The following is a 22,055-nucleotide window of genomic DNA, read 5'->3' as shown; positions in this document are numbered from 1 at the left end:
AATTTAGCAGTACAAGAAAGATGTGTCCAGACGAGTTTTGTATGCATTGCAGTGTCACCTGACTATCTGGAATGAACCTGTCAGGACCCAACTAAATGTCAGGTTTGGATGGGATAAATAGCTGTATAAAATGCAGCCATTACTGCTGTCTAGTAATTTGTTAACAAAAATGTGCAAATTAATTGATATTTTCTGAAATCATCTTGGTATTGGAGTTCTTAGTTATTGTGGTGGTATTTTTAAAGTGGAAGCATCTTGAATTTGGCAGCCTCTTATCCTAGGAATATTGGGTTCTACCAAGGAAGGCTAACAGAAAACATTTCAAAGGAATTAAATGCCTACTCTTTCCAAAATTTTAGAAATATGCTGTTATTTAATAATCTTCCTACTTGGATGTTGAAATATGGCATTCTACTTCACATTTTCACTGTGAACTTTATCCTATCAAAATATTTTGTGATGAGGGCAATCAAGAGGAACATATTTAGACTAAGACAGACCAAAATTTATCTTGTTACACTGTTTCGTTGCAGGACGAGTGATTTCATTTTGTAAATTTAGATTTTGAATTATTTTCCTTGAAGGTATTGCCTCTTTGTGGGGTACTGTTCCATTTGAATCGTGTGATACTCTTCCCAAATGGCTCTTGGAGTGATGAGTTAACATTTGTGTCATAAAAGGGTATCTGATTTTGTTTGAAAGAAAAACTATTCTTGGTTGTCATTATTAGAAACTCTGAGCTGTGAATCTCACACATCCAGAACTTTAAAGATTTTGACTCTGGATTACAGCACTAAGCAACAGGTGCCCCTCCTTTGCTTTCACTGGTGATTGTTAGTGGGCTAATTCATCATGCATTTTCACCAGTAAATGAAATGATGGATGCACAAATTGGTATTGTGGCTTGAGAAAAATTGTGGGTGGTTGCAAATGGAGTATTGTTCTTGAAAGTATGCTGCTATAGGCTGAAAACAGTGAAAAATGGTTTTGAGCATTTTATTGCTGACCAGATATCCTCCATTAACTCCATTAATGACGAGGACATCCTGAAGGACATGGAGTGGGTATCTGCTGTATCTGATAACTAACCACACAATATGATTTATCTTTTGTCAAGCCTTGTAGGAAAATCCTGTTAACCCAGCATGAACATATGACCTTGAGGTGCTTTGATAAAAGCAATATTAACTACAACTGTTTTGTGTGGTTCATCACGTAACAGGGTGAAAATTTATGAAGTGGTACTATAGAATACATATGAGAAGACTATAATGTTCGGAAATACTCAGAGTAATTGAACAATTGACTGAGTAAGATGAAATTGTTCACCAGATTTTGTTTTTGTTGTTCTCCCCTCTCCACCATATACTCATGCGCACATAAAATTGCCATTGGATTGCAAAATTTCTAAGTGATTTGTTTCCCCTCTTATCTGCATTGCCATTGCAGCTGAATGAACTCATTGTGTCTCTCAAAACCTGTACAAAGCCAGTATCAATTTAATTATTCATAAAGAAAAAGTCTTGTAGCTTCGTCTCGATCTGAATTTTGTTGATTATAAACAGAAGATGAGTGAAATTACCGTCAACTATTCAGACAATTCGTATTCTACACTGTTGTTCTCTATGGAAATACTAAAATGCATTGAGGGGCAGTTTTGAACAAGGATTAGGGGATTATTTTTCACCAAAATACTCTGTGCTTAATTCTATAACTTGCTCAAAAGATGTTTCAGAATTCATTTTCCCTCATCAACATTTTTGTATAACAAGCATTTCATTCCATGTTTGTGAGTTTAATAAAAATTGTTAGTGTTTTTAGAATTAATTTTTGATCAATTTCTTCTGACCACTTTATACCCGAACAACTTCCCTCATCACCTACATGTAAAAATGGAAATTGCTTAGTTCTTCAGTTTAATCAGACCAAGATTTTGTAACTGATTATTTTGTTCTGAATTTTAAAAAAAAGAGAGGAAATTCAGCTTGCTTTCACAGAGGAAGCCTCTCATTTCTAGCATACTAATCAACTGCAGCTAACTAATTTTGAGGCTTCCTATTCCTTTCTTCTGAATAGAATGCAATTCTTGCCGTGGTGATTTATGCCCCATTGGCATCTACTTGCAGTTATCTGCTTTGTATTTGCACTGAAGTCAATGGTAAAAAAGAATATATTTTGTTTTCTCTAGTTTGGAGTGTGTGGTTGTGAGGTGTAGCAGATGGAGAGGTAATGAAATGGATCTCTTTTTGTGGGTGTACTTTTGTCGTGGGTACTCTGTTTCATTTGTAAAATAAAAATTGCAAAAGTTTTAACTCCATTAAAGCTACTGAAATGGATTTAGAGTTATATTAAGGGACAAAGTTGTCTTTAATTATTGTTGTAGAAGGGAAGTGTCTGTTATCTGTTCAGCACATTTAAACTCCATTATAATAAGGAAATAACATTCAATCATTTTCATGCTTTTTGGTGCACTTTGCAAGTCTGGCTAAAGAGGCTTGGTCTTTTCCTTTCATTTCATTTCCTTGCTAGTAGTTTTGCTGAGCTTGAGGAATTTCGGTGGATCATGGCTGTTTGTACAGGAAAACTGCCTACCCTGACCTCTCTTTATTTTTGCTTCCTCTATTCAGGTTGAATTTGTGGTAGCTTGCACACCTTCCACTATCTTTATAGTCCTTTATAGTCAGTATAAACTTTGATAATTGTGGATTTACTAATTATTGGATAGAGATTGCTAGGAATTAATCTTAATGGTGGTTTGGTGTAGCTGCTGAATTCAGTGTGAGCAAGGTTGGAATCAGTTATTTAGTGATATTAACTAAGCAGCTGTAGGCTTGCTACCCAGTAAGAATATATGTTTACAAGTAAACTGCAATGCATGATATTTCTCATATTATTGTAGACAGCTGAAGAATATTTTAAGATGTGAATGTTACTACTTGTCAGGTTTTTCTAGCACCTCTTTTATAGCCCTAGGTAGCTTGACAGATCATAATTGCCTGTGATGACATTATTAAAACCTTTGAATGTATTTTATGACAATGGGTCATCTTTCTTATCGAATTTAAGTGGAAATAGATCAGTGTGCCATGGAAGAACTAAGATGAAAGTGTGTCAGATTCTTTTTAAAAATCTATTTAACTTGGTGGCAATGGATAATTTGGATTCTGTGATAGGAATGAAAAAGACAATCACACTGCACAATTTTGCGCGTTAGTGAAGCTTAACACTTCGGATTGTCATAAACATATTGTGAAGTAGTATCCCGGTGGTCCTAATCTTAACTGTCCATATGAAACTACATGCTGAAATATTTTGCTTTTTACTTCAAGTGCTTATCGTTTGCGTGCTATTTCTGATTGTTGTAGATTGGTGGACTTATTTACATTATGCTTAAGGCACAATATAATAGCACCTTGTATGAGACAAATTTTAAAGATAGATTTCAGCGTTTTCAATTTCATAAGACTGTTGGTAAGGAGCAGGAAATGAAATGATGAGTAGGTGAGTTGCTTCACTTGGAAAAAGAATTACAATTGCATTAGTACTTTGTCTTGAAATTGAGATAGGTGCAAATTGTCATCTTCCACTGATGTTCAAAGCAAATCTCGTGACAGAACTGATGGGTGAAAGTGGATGTGATGTATGTGGATCTTAGTAAGGTGTTTGACAAGGTAGGCTCATCTAGGAAGTTGGGAGACATGGGATCTAGGAAAACTTGGCTGAGTGGAGATCATGGTAGTAGATGGAGTGTGTTATGCAATGATTTGTTCTGAGGTATTTGTTGCTTGAGTTTTATAAATGAATTGGATGAGGAAGTACAAGGGCTGTACTAAGTTTGCAGATGACTCAAAGGTTGATGGTTTTCTTGATTGTGTAGAAAGTTATAGTAGGTTACAACAGGACTTTTGACAGGATGCAGGGCTAGGCAGAGAAGTGGCAGTTGGAGTTCAATCGAGAAAAATGTGAAGTGATGCACTTTGGAGGGTCAAACTTGAAGGCAGAGTATATGGTTGATTCTTAGCAGTGTGGATGGACGGTGGAATCATGGAATTCAAGTCCATAGATCCTTCAAAGGTGCCATGCAAGTTGATGTTTAAGAAGGGGTATGAAGTGTTAGCCTTCATTAGCCAGGTGATTAAGGTCAAAGGTAGCTCTGGTTGTACCACATTTGGAGTATTGTGTTCATTTCTGGTCTCCTCCATATAGGAAGGATGTGGAATCTTTAGAAGAGGTGCAGAGGAAATTTACAAGTAGGCTATCTGGGTTAGAGAGCATGCCTTGTGAGGAGAGCTTGAGCAAGCAGAGACTTTCTCTTTGGAATGAAGGAGGATGTGACGTGACTTGATAGAGGTATATAAGATAAGAGGTGAAGATTGAGTGGACAGCCAGTGCCTTTTTTCCTGGGGTACAAATGGCAAATATGAGAGGGCATAATTTTAAGGTGATTGGAGAAAAGTACAATTGGAAGTCAGAGGTAGGTTTTTTACACAGCGAGTGGTAAGTGTAATACATAAGGGACATTTAAGGAACTCTCAGATAGGCATATAACCATAACCATATATAACCATATAACAATTACAGCATGGAAACAGGCCATCTCTGCCCTTCCAGTCCGTGCCGAACGCTTACTCTCACCTAGTCCCACCGACCTGCATTCAGCCCATAACCCTCCATCCTTTTCCTGTCCATATAGCTATCCAATTTTACTTTAAATGACAATATGGAACCTGCCTCTACCACTCTCTGAGTAAAACAGAAACTAGCTGGAGCAACTCAATGTGTCAGCGGCATCAATGGAAGAAAATGATATTTCGGGCCACTGATACCCAGTATGTCTCGTTGTCCTTCTCAAGAATGCATGGAGGATGTTAGTCTCATCCTTCTGGTCTGAAATTTGAACTGATAACTTTCCAACTCAGAAGCAAATGAACAAATTGCTGTGACACAGCTATCATTGGGGTTGTTGATGAGTAACATAATCTCACTAGGTAACAGAACTCTGCGTGGCTCAGTCTGGGGGACTCTATTGGAGTCAGCCATCCAGGCATAAAATGCTGGAGGAACTCAGCAGACTGGGCAGCATCTATAGAGATGAATAAACAATCCATGTTTTGGGCCAAAACCCTGCTGAGTCCCTCCAACATTTTGCGTGTTGCTCTAGGTTTCCAGCATCTGCAGAGTCTCCTCTGTCTATGATTTGTTGCTCTACTGCAAAGTCTCATTGAGGTATGGCTACCCTGAAGAAATTTTAATTTTCTTTTTGGAGACCTAATGAAGGATCTCAGTGCGAAACGCCAACTGTTTATTCCCCTCCATAGGCTGACCTGCTGAGTACCTCCAACAATTATTGTGTGTGTGTGTTAACTATTCAGAGAGCCAAGTTTCCCTGGATCCCATGCCTCTAAGATTGAAAGAGTACAGAGAAAATTTACAAGGATGTTGCTGGGACTTAAGGACCTGAGATATAGGGAAAGGTTAAATAGGTTCAGACTTTATTCCCTGGTGCATCGGAGAGTGAGGGGAGATTTGATAGAGGAATACAGAATCATGAAGGATCTAGATAGGGTAAATGCAAACATGCTTTTTCCACTGAGGTTGGCTAAGACTAGAACTATTGATTAAGAGTAAAAGTGAAATAAAAATAGAGGGAAATGTGGGAGAGACATATTGGATTGAGCTTGGAATTAGTTAAAAGATCAGCTCAACATTGTGCACTGAAGGGCTTGTACCATACAGTACAATTCTATGTTCAACTCATAATTGTTGCAGTGAGATATCCTATCTATTGAGTACTAAATAAATTGACTGTTTTAACCATATTGAATGGTTCAAATTAATATCAGTGTATACAGTATACAACCTGAAATTTTTACTTCTCGCAGACACCCACGAAACAGGAAAAAACCCAAAGAATGAATGACAGAACCATCTTTAGCTCCTCTCACAGATGTGTAAGATATTGTTTAATTTGTATATAATTCCATAAATTTTCTCCAAATGCAAAGTATAAAGCAAATTTATTCTCAAAGTATGGATATGCCACCATATATTACCTTGAGATTCACTTTCTTGCAGGCATTTACAGGAAAATAATAGAATTAATGAAAAAACTATAAATAACATACACTGACAACCAATGTGCAAAAAAAGACAAATCATGAAAATAATTTTAAAATGTAAATAATATTGAGAACATGAATTGTAGAGTCCTTGAAAGTGAGTCGACAGGTTGTGGAGCATTGAGGTGAGTGAAGTAGTCTGATGGCTGCAGGGTAATAACTCTCTGAACCTGGTGATGTGGGACCTAAGACTCCTGACCTCTTGCCTGATGGTGGTAGTGATAATAGTGCATGGCATTGGATTATGGTGGTTCTGATGATGGATGCTGTTTTCTTGTGATAGTGTTCCTTGTAATTACGTTCAGTGACAAAAGGGCTTTGCCTGTAATGCACTGAGCTGTATCCACCACTTTTTGTAAACATTTCCATTCCTGGGCATTGATGTTTCATCCTTCAAGCCTGTTCTCCCATTCAGTACTATCATACGGATCCTCTGACTCAATATATTTCAGCTTTTTCCTTTTATCCCTGATGCCTCCTTAGTTTAAAAATCTAACTAACTTCTTAACTATATTAATAATAACTATATTAATGGCTTGCCTTTGATGGAGGATTCTCCAGGTTTGTTACCTCTGAGTGAAGAAATGTCTCTCCATCTCAGTCTCAAATCTTACACTTATACTGAGACTGATCCTTTGATCCTGATCTCTTAACCAGGGTAGCATCTTGAATGCATCCAGTCATCTGAAGAGTGCTAAACAGCATAGTCAGAAGTTTGTATGTTTCAGTGAGTTTACCCTCTCATTCTTCTAAACTCTAGTGAGTACCATCTAGTCAAATCAATTTCCTGTCATACAACAGTCCTGCCATCCAAGAAATCAGTCTTGTGAGCCTTCGTGGCACTTCTGCCATGGCTAGCATATTTTGCAAAGATGTACATGAAAAAATTTGGAATATTTGTGTGAACAACTTGATATGTATGACTCAAATCATAAGCAAATGTAATTAAGTTGCATATGATTTGGTGCACCATTTTAGGAAACTTATAAAATCCAAAGTGACTGTTATTCAGGTGAAAGACATGGTCCATTTTGGTTTGATGTTTGACAATGTAGAGACAGGAATCTGAATCCTTGCTGTACATTTCGTATACAGTTTCTAGTGCTTTGTCACTCAAGAGTGATCACTGTCTTGGTTGTTGTTTCTTAACTCAACATGGACCCTAGAATTTAAATGGCCTAATTGCCTAATTAAAAATTATTGTTCACATTGCTTTATCCCTCCTTTTCCATTCTTCATTGCAGCACCCCACTCAAGTTTTTAATAACAATTTCAGTCTTTTAAATCTGTAATTATAAAGTGTATGCAATGATCCTTCAATACATAGACTGCAAATGATAGGAACTCTTTTTCTGCTACCCCTCCTTTCAATCTGGCTTGAACTTTGCACCTTTCCATTCTTTTAACCATAATGGAGACTACTCAATGGGCCAACATAGGTGTAAACTTGTTGCTCCACCATGCTGTTCAATGTCAAAATAAATGGTGGTCATAATTTGGTTCTCCGTTTAGTCTGTATTTTTATAATTTGATTGATCAGTATTCTGCTCAATCTCATTGATTGTTTTGGTCGTGGCGTACTGACAAAGTTGGAAATAGTTGTTTCTTCTCTCTTAATTGCCATTTGGCAGGGTAATGCAAGGTGAAAAGGAAAGAATTATTTTTTTATTGAAGTTGTAACAACTTTCATAGAATAAATGTAAATAATATTTGACTGTTGCTTCCATCCTGTTGATTAGCAACATCTATCTTGCATAGAACAAGACACGGTGATGTTCATATGTCTGCAACTTAAACAATATAGTCATATTTCCATCTAAAACTTAACATCTGGGCAATTTACAAATAACGGTTAGGTTAATGCTCTTGAATACCTGTATATTGATGTCCAAAAGCAATCGCCTACAGCCAATCCAGAGAGGTCTGAGTGAGGGACTAACATTTTTATTGGGATTCTAAAGATCAGCAAAGGGGAGGAACCTTTTTTCAAAAAAAAGGTCTTCCAAAATGCCAAATTTCAGATTCATTTATTTATCACACGTGCACCGAAACATGCAGTAAAATGTGTTGTTTCCATAAAGAACCAACACAACCTAAGAATGCACTTAACTCTTACATTCACAGACATTAGGCCTCCAACCTCCAGTTTCTGGCCTGAACTCAAGGTACAAATCTCTGACCTCTGGACACTCCGACCCAGGGGTTTCAACCTTCGTATGTCGACCTTCTGACTTGCCAATCTATGGACTTAAACTCCAGCTTCGACCTCCAGACTTCACTGACCTCTAGGTATCAACTCCTGGATTTGCGGATCAAGGGACTTTGACCTATGGAGCTTGACCTCTGAATTGCACAGGTCTTCTGTAGAATTCTCTGCCCAATGAAGCAGTGGAGGCTACTTCAGTAAATATATTTAAGATAAGGTTGTATAGATTTTTGTATAGTAGGGGAATTAAGGGTTATGGGGAAAAAGAAGGTAGGTAGGGAGGAGTCCATGGCCAGATCAGCCCTGATGTTATTGAATGGCCTACTTCTGCTCCAATTTCTTAAGTTCTTGTGTTCTTAGGTTTTGATCCCGGGGACTTCCCAGTCTGGGTGTTACCGGTCCTCGTGCCTCCTGCCTCCTGCCTCCTGCCTCCTGCCTGCAGGGTCCTCTGACTTCCAGGATATAAAATAATAATTTTTTAGCAAATTTATTAATCTTATTTTTAATGCAGATTGCCAATGGTGCTGAAAATATAAAATAAAATAGTAAGAAAATGTTGGGACTTCTCAGCTGATTTCAAGAGTTCAAGTATACTTATTATCAAAGAAGATATAAATTATACAACCTTGAGGTTTGTTTGCTAACAGGCAGCCACAAAGCAATAAACCCAAAAGAATCCATTTTTTTTTAAAAGTAAAGATCAACACCCGATGTGCTGAGAAAGGGACAAAAAATACACAAATCGTGCAAGCAATAGCACCTCCGATCGCAATGCCCTGTCTCTCCAGTGTATCGATAAAATTGTCCAAACAGCACATTGTTCCTGGCACTAGGACCTGGGCACCACTGCAGCAAAAGGCTTAGAGCCTGGAACATGTCGCCCAGCGACTCTCTTGGCCCAGATTTTGCTGCCCAACCTGTAGCTGCTCTCAATTTCTCGAAATTGGCTTGGCGCCCAGAGCGATCCAGCGTCATACTTGGGCCAGTTGTATGGGCATTGGAGCTCCTCTACCTTGATGTCTCCTCTCCAAAAGGCTTACTCCATCTGTGTCGATTCTGCAATGTACCAGCACGGTTCAGTCCTTGGATTTGTTTTGCCTTCACTCACCTCTTTATTGTTTGTGGTTGTAATTTACTACAATTTACATCAGAAAAGGTGTTACTAGTAATGTAAACAACAGGAATTCTGCAGATGCTGGAAATTCAAGCAACACACATAAAAGTTGCTGGTGAACGCAGCAGGCCAGGCAGCATCTCTAGGAAGAGGTGCAGTCGACGTTTCAGACCGAGACCCTTCGCCAGTCCTGACGAAGGGTCTCGGCCTGAAACGTCGACTGCACCTCTTCCTAGAGATGCTGCCTGCCCTGCTGCGTCTACCAGCAACTTTTATGTGTGTTGCTTATTAGTAATGTTTTTAGTTGTATTTTTTTTTGTCATTTGAACTACCAGTGAGCTGTGGCATGTGTTCGGTAGCGCCACCTTAAACCGGAAGGTTGCTTACCAAAAACACAGCATCTGACTTGAAAATGTATTTCTGTCCCTAAATTCCAGAACTTCATACTATACAGCATTTTAAGTACCAAGATGTCTGCAGTCATTGACAGGCAGTTAGATTCTAAAAGCTGATCTTGTCAGTGATTCTGCCATATCAAAAAAACTCAAAACTGGTGAACAAGGTGAAGGAAATTAATATATTGTACACATTCTTGATCAGTAAATTAAAATTTGCCAGGTGTGGCATCTTTTACTTGATTTGATATAAAGCTTTCAGTGGAATGGTAGAGTTGTGGTGCATGTTGTGAGATCTGGTAAGTGCTGATGTTGCTGACACATTTTGCAATTTTTTTCTTCCTAGCTTGTCAGTGAAAAAGTGGGTGGTGCTGAAGGAACTAAACTTGATGAAGACTTCAAGGAAATGGAACGGGTAAGAAAATTTTCTTGCATTTCTACAGTGTGCAGATAAAACCATTGCTGCTAAGAATACGGCAGCAGGACCATGACAAAACTTGTTTCTCTCCTTTTATTTCCACTTATTGTCTAGTCCTGCACTCATCATTTAGCTCCCTTTCTGCTTTCATAGTTATAGAAGAACACTGAACAGAAACAGGCCCTTAAGCCTAACTTGTCAATGCCAACCAAGGAGCCCATCTGAGCTAGTCCCATTTGTCTGCATTTGGCCCATAACCCTCTGAATTAGGGGTTCTCAACCTAGGGTCCACGGACCCCTTGCTTAATGGTATTGGTCCATGGCATAAAAAAAAGGTGGTTAACCTCTGCTCTAAAGCTTTCCTGTCCATGTGTTTGCTGAAATATCTTTTAAACGTGTTATTGTGCCAGCTTTAACCATCTCCTCTTCTGCTGTCTTTCTTCATTCCCAATGATCATTTTTGATGGACTGTCCAACCTAATCAACATTTTGCATTTTTTAAAATTTCTTCTTTCTCTCACAAAAGAAAACAGATGTTTCGAGACGTTTTTGTTTTTGTACAACTGACAAAATTATCACAATGTAGGAGCTCATTCACCCTATTAAATTCAGCTTGTCCAGTTCCTCTCTCTCCCCCAAAGTCATGCATATTCTGTCTAATCAAACATTGAAGCATCTTTCTTTTTGAATACTTCTAGGTTAATCCTCTATTACTACTATCCCAAGCAATGCTCTGATTACTCATTCTATAAAAAGAGCAACCTTCACATTGTTTTGATTCTTGAGTCAATCATCTTCATTCCATGTTTGAAGTTATCAATCTCTCCACTGAAACAAGCTCTCATTTTCTCTCTAATATCCTTCATGATTTGAAATACTGCCAATAGATTCTGTTACAGCTATTTATGATTGAAGGAGAACAACCCCAGCTTTCATCTTCCCTGGAATCATATTAGTAAATCCTTTCTGCATCTTTCTAAAATTTTGGCAACTCAAATGGGACACTATACTCCAAGTATGGCCAAATCTAAACCTAGGTTTTATGAAAGTTCATTATAGTTTGTTGCTCTTGTATTTTGTGCTTGTTTTAAAGTTCAAAATTCTGTTGGCTTTTTAACACTTCCTCATCCTTCTCTTGTCATGAAACAATACTTGTCTATCGGCAGATTTGTCTGTTCCCTTTCTGAATTGTGACCTCAAATTTATTTGTGTATTTTCAGCCTTCCTATCAGGATTTACTTCACCTAACTCAACATAAATTTCGTCTGGATATCACCTTGAAATCTGCTATTATTCTCCTCGTAGCTCAAGAGATCTTCAAGTTTGAAAGTTCAAAGTAAATTATTATCAAAATATGTATATGTTACCATATACTAGCTTGATTCATTTTCTTGCAGCCATTTACCAGAAAAAAGAAATACAATAGAATCACCAAACATCCATATATATATACACAAGACTGACAAACAACCAATGTGCAAAAGAAGACAGACTGTGCATATAATAAAGAAATACTGAGCAAATAAATTGTAAGAGTCCTGTAAGTGAGTCTGTAGGTTATAGAATCAGTTCAGAGTTATAGTCAGTGAAGTTACCCACACTAGTCCAAAAGTTTTGACATTTGGAAATTGTGCCCTGTGCAGCAAGTCAAGGTCGAGTCGAGGCATCGTAATAACATGGGGTTAACTGCCAAATAATTGGCTGTTTTATTTTTGCAACTTCCCTGTGGGAACACCTGACTCCCATTTGATAGCTTGCCACAGTTCCATTTTTATTCTGCAAGGGAATCCAAAAGCACAGCCCAATCTTGTTCCTCAATGAAGATTTCCGTTACCCTCCAGAGATCAGCCCTTGAAAAAATAATATTTCTAAATGACATTCTGTAGTAGTTAGTTGTTCAATTTACAACAATGCAACATGGTCTTCTGTTGCATTGGTTATTTTTGTTCATCTTGTTTTAGTATCTGCCAATTCTGGTTTACAGTTCTGATGGTCTTCAGAGTATAGTGCAGGGCAAAGTAAGAAATTGTGTCACATTTTCTCCTTTGTTGCGACTTGATCTTTTCCAATTGGTCTCAAATTACTGTGCTTTGGTTGATGTGCGGCATGTTGCCGCAAATCTGGATACTTCAGTCACATTGAAGGATAGATCATTTCCAGTGATATTTAAATAAGCATTTTATAAATTAATAAGTGAGTAGCATTTAAACACTGAGGTAAATTGCATGATTCTTATTGACCACCCTACCCCCATTTCTGTGGTCCAGAGCTGCTGAGGCCAGATATAGCAGCTACTTTAATTCCCTAATCCAATAAGTTTGAACAACTCAGAAGCTAAATTTGCAATACTACCAGATTGTTGTTTTTTTTCCCTGGAAGTTGGCCTTTTGAGGGAAGTGTCGGTTACTTACAGTATCAATCCCTTAAGGATTTTTAAAAGCAGTATCTTAACTATAATATCCAAAGAGTTGATGCGTGAACAATAATCTCCATTTTAAGTTACTGACTAGCAATGCAAAACTGTACTGCAACAATTGGAGTTAAGCAACATGGAATTAGGCCCTTTCGTCCAACTGGTCCATGCCAGTAATTCCTGGCTCTAATAATTTGGTTGTTAGTATTTTTTGCACTTTTAATGTTGAACTTTAATGTATATTCTTAAACCCTAATTTAAAATTTCACATGAACTGAAGTTTTTGATGTCCTAGTTTTTGCCACTTAATCAGGTAATAATGCAAACATTTCTTTCCAAATTCTATAATGCTTTGAAGCACGGATAGTGGTCATTTGGATGTGTGAGTCATTGGACTAAGTAATTTATTTTCCATGTCAGACAATAATATAATTCCAGTCCAGAAACAATTTTCAATGATAGATTGGATCCTGCTATTTCCCACTTAATCTTGATTTGCAAAATTTAATTTTGCACTAGATTATCTGATTCTTGCTTTGACAATCTGGTTTTTATTGTCTTAAATTGGATTACTTTATTAATAGTCTTTTTATCTTTGGCTCTGGTGTGAAGGCATCAGTTGCAGAATTTTCACTGAATTTTCATGATCCTCAAAATGGATTCTAAAGCTCATCTTTGAATCTCCCTATTAAATGTGTTAATTTACCAAAGGAAAGACTCTTCACTTAAAACCCACTTTTTTGGTAGTTGGTTGTGTAGATTATGCAGGTGTTGCTTGATCTGCCTATTGCTGTTTTTTTTAAATTTCAAATCTTCAGCAATGTGGTATTATACTTTTAATTTGTTGTGAGAAGCAAAGCTTGTTCTCAGATGTGGATCTGCAGTTTTTCCAGAATTTTATATATCACTGAGGCTTTCAATTGAATAAATTTTTGGGTCTACCACTACCTTGAAGAAACTGCAGCAGGGTGAGGGTTAAGATGATCTGCAGCTAGTGTGCTGCTGTACAGAACAAGGTCCTTGGATGTATTGAGATCCCTTTTGTGCAGTATGAAATACCAAGGACATGAGCAGACCAAGACAAGAAAAAGATGGTAATGAAGATTTGAGAAGCACACACTTCTTATTGGGCAATAACCCTTTACTTAAGACTAAGGCATATTTTGCAACCTTTGATAAGATTAAATGCAAATAAAGGATTGAAAAATATGTAGCTTTTATTGGTAATGAATGCCTGTAAGAATGTATCATGATTAGTATTCTATGTAAGCAAATTAGGGATTAGAAAGTGTGTAAGATTTCAATTGATCAGTTTTGTATAAAATTGACAATTCTTAGCAGAAGTTTTAGAATAGTTCAGAGCTGGACTGTTCTCCTTGTGCATAAGTAAATAAAGTGTGATTGGGAAACAAATGCCAGTTGTCAAAGACCAGTGACAACACCCTTGTTAATTCTATTTTTCGTTGTATTGTCTTTAATTCAATCACACCACTCAAAAGCTCCTACTCAGTGCAGAACTAAATCTCAAATCCAAAACGGTCACCATATATCAAACAAAAAAGCTACTTAGCTTCTGCAACACCACCTATGGCCTTGCTGCAGCTGAATTTTACATCTGGGTCATTCCATCTTCTGATCATTTCTGATCACATCAAACTTTATTCAAACTCAAACAGGTCAGAGCAGGGATGGGTAGCATATCTTGTGCATTAATTGGAAACTTGATTATCAAAGTTCAAAGTAAATTTATTATCAAAGCACATATGTGTCACTATATACTACCCTGATATTCATTTTCTTGAAGGAATTCATGGTAGATACAAAGAAACACATAGAAACAAAGCTAAGCGCAAACAAGACAAGCAAACAAAAAGAATGCAAAAAAGGAAGTCTTTGCAAATACAAAAAAATTGCATATGATAATACTGAGAATATGTGTAGTAGAGTCCTTGGAAGTGAATCATTTCAGCACTGAACAGGAGCCTGTATCTCAATCCTGATGACAGCAATGAGAAGAGAGCATATGGCCTGGATAGTGGGGGTCCTTGAAGATGGATGCTACTTTTTGTTGACATGCTCATTGTAAATGTGCTCAGTGGTGGGGAGGGCTTTTCCTGTGATGGACTGGGCTGTATCCCTTACTTTTTTGCAGGTTTTTCTGTTCATGGGCATTGGTGTTTTCATGCCAGGCCATGGTGCAACCAGTCAGGATACTCTCCGCTGTATATTTATTATTGAATAGCCACTGAATATGCAAATATGTTCCATAATCATGCTGGTATTTAACTTTTTTGATCTCCAGTATAGAAAGTTACAGGGTTACAGTAATTGGTTTAGTTAGAATTTCAAGGTTGTTTTGGGTTCTGTCTGAATCAAAGGAAAATTTTTGATTTCTATTCCTTTGGACAAGTAGGAACTGAGGATCATTTTTATATCAATAGAAAAGGGTTTCCTTTTATAGAGCAGTGTACATGACCACAAGACATCTCAAACTCTTACACAGATAATCTCACAAAATGTTGGATTGCAGCAGTCAATTTATCCTTGTCATTCATTACCTTACAACGGTAGTGTGATTTATGACCAGATAAGTTATCTGGGGGGAAAAAAAAAGATGAGGATGAACATGATACTGGGACAAATCTGTTGTAATATTGCACCTTTGGAACTTTTACTTCAGCTTTAAACCAAGCAGCACCTCATTTAATTCAATAGTTTGCAGTTCTGCCACTGTAACACTCCTTCAAAACTCTCTTGGAGAATGAGTCTACTTTGTTTTCAAGCCTTTGAATGCAAATTGATGCACAATCTTCTAAATAAATTTGAGATTGTTGCCAACTAAAACACTGCAGGCTTGCTAGGTTAAGATACATGATCTGAGATTTTAGGTCAGTATGCTTTGCGGAGGGTTCTTAGCACATGAGCATTATATTAATTAAGCGTTCAAAGTAAAATTTCTTATCAGCGTATATACACATGTACGTATACACGTGTACACATGTACACATATACACAGAGGCTACACATGTTAGCGCGCACAACCCTGAGATTCTTCGTCCTGTGGGTGTACTTAGCAAATCGATAGAACAGTAACTATAAATGGGATCAATGAACAACAAACTGTACAAATGCAAATATAAATAAATAGCAATAAATAACAAGTATGAAATGAAAGAGCATGAATATCGAGATAGCATCCTTAAAGTGAGACCATCGGTTGTGGGAACACCAGAAATAGAATGAGTGTAGTTATCCCCTTTTGTGCAAGAGCCTGATGGTTGAGGAGCAATAACTATTCTTGAACCTGGTGGTGCGAGTCTTGAGGCACTGGTATCTTCTACCTGATGGCAGCAGTGAGTAAAGAGCATGGCTTAGGTAGTGAGGATCTTTGATGGATGCAGCTTTTCATATAGATCTGCTCAGTGGTTTGGAGGGCTTTACCCATGATGTATTAGGCCAACTCCACTACCTTTTGTGGGATTTTCCGCTCAAAGGCATTGGTGTTCCCATACCAGGCTGTAATGTAGCCAGTACACTTCCCACCACACATCTATAGAAGTTTGCTAAGGTTTTTGATGACATGCTGAATCTCCGTAGATTCCTGAGGAAGTAGAGGTGCTGTCGTGCTTTCTTTGCAATTACATTTATATGATGGGTCCAGGACAGGTCCTCTGAGGTAGTGACACCCAGGAATTTAAAGTTACTGACCCTCTCCACATCTGATCCAACGTTGATTACTGGCTCGTGGACCTTTGTTTTCCCTCTCCTGAAGTCTACAATCAGTTCCTCTGTCTTACTGACTTTGGGTGAGAGGTTGTTATTACACCACCCAGCCAAATTTTCAATCTCCCTCCTGTATGTTTTGGGCTGTATCAAAGGTGGTGATGAATCAGCAGTGGTGTCATCAGCAAACTTGTATATGGTGTTGGAGCTGTACTTAGCCATACAATATAAATTACTTAGTAATGTTTATTATTCTGTGATGTATAAATGGTTCAATACTTATGTGGTTTAATGAAAGCATAATAATAACAAGTAAAATAATAACTGGCAATCATTGTGGTTACTTGGTTTCAGAAAGTGGATATTACCAGTAAAGCTGTGGCAGATGTCCTAACAAAAACTACAGAGTACTTGCAACCAAATCCAGGTAAGCACCTTTGATATATTGGGATGTCAACTACCTGTTGTCTTAATTTAATTATCCTTTTATTTCTCCAGTGTTTCAGCTTTTACTGATGAAATTGTGATTTACTTAGAAAAAGGCAACACCGAAAATGCAACCCCCTTTTATAGGGAGGGGGGCATCTTACTAAGTTCCTGTTGCATAATATGCAATATATTGCCACTGATTAGGGATTAAATGCTTCCTGTTTGGAAAAAATGAATGGTATTTGAAATGCTTCATGCTTTGTGAATATCTGCAATAATCTCTGTTCTACCTAAACTTTAAATGTATCACTTTTTTTTCCCTTGACTACCAATGTAGTAATTCAGAGAACAGGAACTTTCCCTTGTGCAATGTCATTCATAGGACTTTGGTCCTTGAACCTGCTTCAGTCTTGTCATCGAGTCATACAGCATGGAAACAGGCTCTTCGGACCACCTCACCCATGCTACGTTGGCCAGTGAGCATGATTCTTACTATTGACATCCAGTCAACATCACCTAATCAGTGCATTTGGTCCTTTTATTTATTACTTTTTTTTGACCTGATATTCTGTATGTCATGCTTTCAGGCAATCTTTTTGATCATAATTCTTGAATTTCTTCACAGTGAGAAGGACCACTAATTGATATTTCATTAATAATGTACTCGAATGCTGTTCAGGGGTGTTGAGTGTAGAGTGTAAAGAATGTAGAGTAACCAGGCAGAGAAGGTTGTTAGTGCAGATTTCTTGCCAAAATTGTGTTTTTCTGTGTTTAAATTTCTGAGTAAAATATTGCTAGAATGTCCAATGTTACATTACAACAAGTTAAAACCCTTGCTTCTATGGGCAATAAGCACAAATTACATTGAGTAATGTGCCAATGTAATCTATTCTTCAGTTCAGAAGATCACTCCAGTTTGAGAAAATGCTGCTTGCTTGTTTTTAAAGGCCATTACATTTCGTCCTCCCCTCGGTAAAAGACATGGTAGAATGCACTTTGCTAATAAAATTTTATATACTCAGTACATCTGGTCATTTATATTCAATGCATAATAACTGACTTATTTCAGTTATGATCTTGTGTGTGAGAAAATGTACAAAGATGGTGGCAGCTGCAAGAGGTGAGTGGTGCCCACAGGATGAATATGCCTCAGTCTTGCGGTAAAAACGGCAAGTGTGAGGAAGGAGTTGGGAGGGGAGCTATGCATGGAAAGGAGAACAAGGGGTAGAAACAGTATGTGAGGGGTCTTGAGGGATGGCACACCTTGTTTTATCATTTCTTTGATAGCCGGTGCATAATTGCAATCTGTTAATGTGTTTTTTTTCTTGCTCCCTTATTGTAGTAGAAGTAAGTCGTCCCTTACTCTGAGGACTGCCTGTAAAACTTCCACTTGCTTTGTGAATCCATCTTGCTGTACTATTTAGTATTGTCTGAACTAGATATAACCTTTACGGCTTTTCCTTTTGAAAATGTTTGTACTTAACTCTATTTTCTCAACTACTGAAATTGATTGGATTTAACTGCATTTTTATGTATTTCACTTCTGGTCAGTATCTCCTTCAGGTTCCATTTGCTATTCAGAATAATTGAAGATGCTTGTATTAATATTATTTGCAAGTTGGAATGCCACTTCCTTTAATTTATTATCCAAATCATGTTTGTGCATTGCTTTGGAGCAAAATTACAAATGATTGTGAAAGCTTGAAGAAAATGAATAGCCGATAACCATTAGGGTTTTCAGGATATTGAAACAAATGCAGCTGGCAATACAACAAGAGTCAGTTCCTTCAGGGAAGCAGAGTGGAAAAGGCTGATGAATTAAAAAAATAAGATGTATAGTTCACTCACTTTCATGGAAAATTATTTAGGGAATTGTCACTATTTCAGTGACAATTCTAGATAAAGTTATCATCTAATACCAATGGTATTTCAGCAATAATATTTATTAATTGAAGAGGAACCTCTAGTATAAATTTTGCCCACAGAGCAAGTTCTGAACAATGTTATTGAAAAATGAAATGCTTGATTCTCTGAGCTTTGTGCAACCTCAGACATGAATAGGTTTATTTAAATGACAGCTTGCTAGTAGTAATAGAAAATGAGAAATCAATCTTTGTATGTAATACTACTACTTTAGTTGAGGCTTGCTGCTTGAATGACCTAATATTAAATTGTTATATTTATCATTTTGCAAAATTTTGGCAAGTGGCTATGTTTTCTCTTCATTGTGGATGCCAAAATAATCAAATATGTCTCAAAAAGTAAGATAATTTGTAATCACTGTGATTTGTTTGATTGCTCATTCACAAGTACTAGTGTGTACCTGTGGTCTTGAAAGGTGAGACAATGCCAGAATTCCCGTGCCCGATCCCTCTCCTGGTATTCCTACCTAGAAAGTAGGTATGTAGGTAAATAGAGTTAACTTTTATGCACTAAAGAGGAGGCATTCGTTAGCCTCCATACAGTGCTCTGAAAAAGCCCTGACAACTGTTTTCACATTTTACTGTCTCATTTTCTAAATTTGAAATGTATTGAAGTCGGATTGTTTGAGCAGAGTGTTGTGCATCATGCCAAATCAAAAAAAAACTTCTAAAATCTGTCAACAGTTGACTGAAAAATGAAAAACTGCAATTGAGGCTGAGAAAGTATCCATCTCCTTTGTAATTACTGTGCTAACTTTCCTCAGATGCAATATACTTGTACCTTACCAACTCACCCAATTTATTGATATAGAAAATTGGAGGATCACCTGTTTTCACAGAATCCATAGGAAGAAATACCCCTTCTCTCTGTAAGATATAACAGTATGTTAGATTTTCAACAGACCAAACCAAAATGAAGACAAGAGCATTCAGGACAAGTCAGGGAAATGATAATTGAGAAGTGCAAATAAGGGGAAGAGTACCAAGACCATCTCAAGAGCACTGAACATACCTCGGAGCTCAGTGCCGTCCATCTTGGAAAAAGTAGAAAAATATATGAAGTGACAGGCACATTGCCTAGGTCAGGCCACCCTTTGCTCAGTACTTAGTTGAACCACTTCTTGCAGCTATCACAGCCTGCAGTTGTTTTTTTTTAAGTTAAGTCTCTATTAACTTTGTACAACATGATGGAGCAAGATTTACCAGGACATATTTTACTATGGGGTCTTGCTGGGAGCTAGATTTGGCAAATGTTTAGTTTACACTGGTGTTTTTTGCCAGATAGACTACAAGACATAAGAGTGAAATTAGGCAATTTGGTGCATTGAATCTGCTCCTCCATTTCATCACGGCTGATTTATTATCCCTTTCAACCCCATTCTTCTCCCCATCACCTGTGATGCCCTTACTAATCAAGAACTTAACCTCTGCTTTAGATATACCCGATGACTTGGCCTCCACAGCTGTCTGTGGCAATGAATGCCACAGATTCACCACTCTCTGGCTAAAGAAATTCCTCCTCATCTCTGTTCTAAAGGGACATTCCTCTATTCTGAGACTGTGCCCTCTGGTCCTGGACTCATGCACTATAGGAAGCATCTTCTCTATATCCACTTTATCTAGGCCTTCCAGTAATTGATAGGTTTCAGTGAAATCCTGCTCATTCTTCTAGGACGTGAAACACCTAGCTTTCCAAACCAATAATGCAAGTAGTGATTCAAAGTTAAAGTCTTAAAATCATCTTGGTATTCCATCACTTGCAGCAAATGTCTTTGAATCTTTGAGAGTTAACCGCTCCTTTATTTTTTGTTGGAGTGAGATGTTAATTCTGATTAACTCTTGTATGAGTAGTTAGTATCACCATTAAAATTTAAACTTGTATTGCTAATTTTGTGGAATCTCTAGTTCATGACTTCAAATTGTATCATGTTATTATGTGAACATATGAATTTCTCAAATATCATGATTCCTACTGTTTGAAAGTTGTGAAAAGCTGGAAATTTCCAAAACATATTTGTTAAAAACAATCACTTCATTTTTTTCTCCCTCAGCATCCAGAGCCAAACTAACAATGCTGAATACAGTGTCTAAAATTCGTGGGCAGGTAAAAAACCCAGGCTATCCTCAACCGGAAGGGCTTCTTGGGGAATCTATGATTAAATTTGGGAAGGATCTTGGTGAAGAATCAAATTTTGGTAAGTTAACTATTATGATTAGTGAACACTTCATCTATAGGAACTAAATTTTGAAGATGTTTGATCCATGTGGTCAGCATTAAATTTCTTTTGTTTAGCTGCCTAACTTTATGATGGTATATCAAGCATTAGTAGATTTTTAGTGCAAAATGGGCTGAAAGAAAACTGTATTGATCACTACTTGAAGAGGGCAAGAGAAATGTTGGACTGAAAGTGAGATCCTTCAACATGTTTGCAGGGTTAATGGAGAGAGTTAGCTGAGAATGTTGTCTGTTGCCATGCTAGTTTGCTAAACACTTACCCAAAGAGCTGTGCATAATAGTTTGCTAAACATTTATCCAAAAAGGGATCAATGACAATAAAATTGGATCCTAAGGAAAAGAAAATAGTTTGTGGAAACAATTTATTCAGGAACTAGTATAGTAGAGCAGTTCATTGGAGTTTGTCTGTTTCAGAAATGTAGTTACTGTTTGTTAACAATTTGTGCTATTGGGCTGCATGTTTCCTTTCATCAAGGTAATAGAAGTTTCTTCCTTTTGACTTGCTGCTGGAGGCTGGCCTCTGAAGGGCTTGAATGAAACCTTGCAGCAAGTTGGTGGTTAGGGTTTTGGCTTGGTATAATGGAATAACATGTTTTTACGATCACTTTTTCAAGGAAAACATGTAGGCTCCAATTGTGTTGGCTGTTGCCCATATTTATCATTAGAACTGCCAATATTCAGCCTTTGAAATAGCAATAGGTCCCGGATGCCCTTGCATATGTGGTCAAATGAAAATGTTGGAGACATACTCGTAATCTAGATAGACTCTAATGTGCTCTGCTGCCAAACTGAAAATGCAGCTGCTGAGCTCAGCTTCTAGGAATTTCCACCATTATGCTTTGGGAATTGTTTCTTAGTTTCTGTGCAGGTTTTGAGATTCTGTTGATTTGAGTGAGGGATTGTAGAACAAACGGTTGGGTAGAAAAAGGGAAGATGAATTATCTCTTATAGGAGTTGCTGGTGAATGCAGCAGGCCAGGCAACATTTCTCGGAAGAGGTACAGTTGACATTTCAGGCCAAGACCCTTCGTCAAGGCTAACTGAAAGAAGAGCTAGTAAGAGATTTGAAAGTGGGAGGGGG

General features: G+C 37.5%; 1 protein-coding gene across 1 annotated transcript in view; it reads left to right on the top strand.

Moving 5' to 3' along the window:
- sh3gl1b (SH3-domain GRB2-like 1b) overlaps window positions 1-22,055 on the top strand; it is a 139,659-nt gene that overhangs the window by 56,249 nt on the left and 61,355 nt on the right. Inside the window, exons 2-4 of the mRNA XM_063032432.1 lie at window positions 10,181-10,249; window positions 16,743-16,815; window positions 20,791-20,934. Of these exons, the coding sequence (XP_062888502.1) occupies window positions 10,181-10,249; window positions 16,743-16,815; window positions 20,791-20,934 (286 nt within the window). The remainder of the gene's footprint in view (window positions 1-10,180; window positions 10,250-16,742; window positions 16,816-20,790; window positions 20,935-22,055) is intronic.

This window comes from Mobula hypostoma, chromosome 24, assembly GCF_963921235.1.
Source record: "Mobula hypostoma chromosome 24, sMobHyp1.1, whole genome shotgun sequence".
Lineage (NCBI taxonomy): Eukaryota > Metazoa > Chordata > Chondrichthyes > Myliobatiformes > Myliobatidae > Mobula > Mobula hypostoma.
The sequence above is the reverse complement of the archived record's forward strand: the minus strand, read 5'-3'. Positions and strand labels throughout refer to the sequence as shown.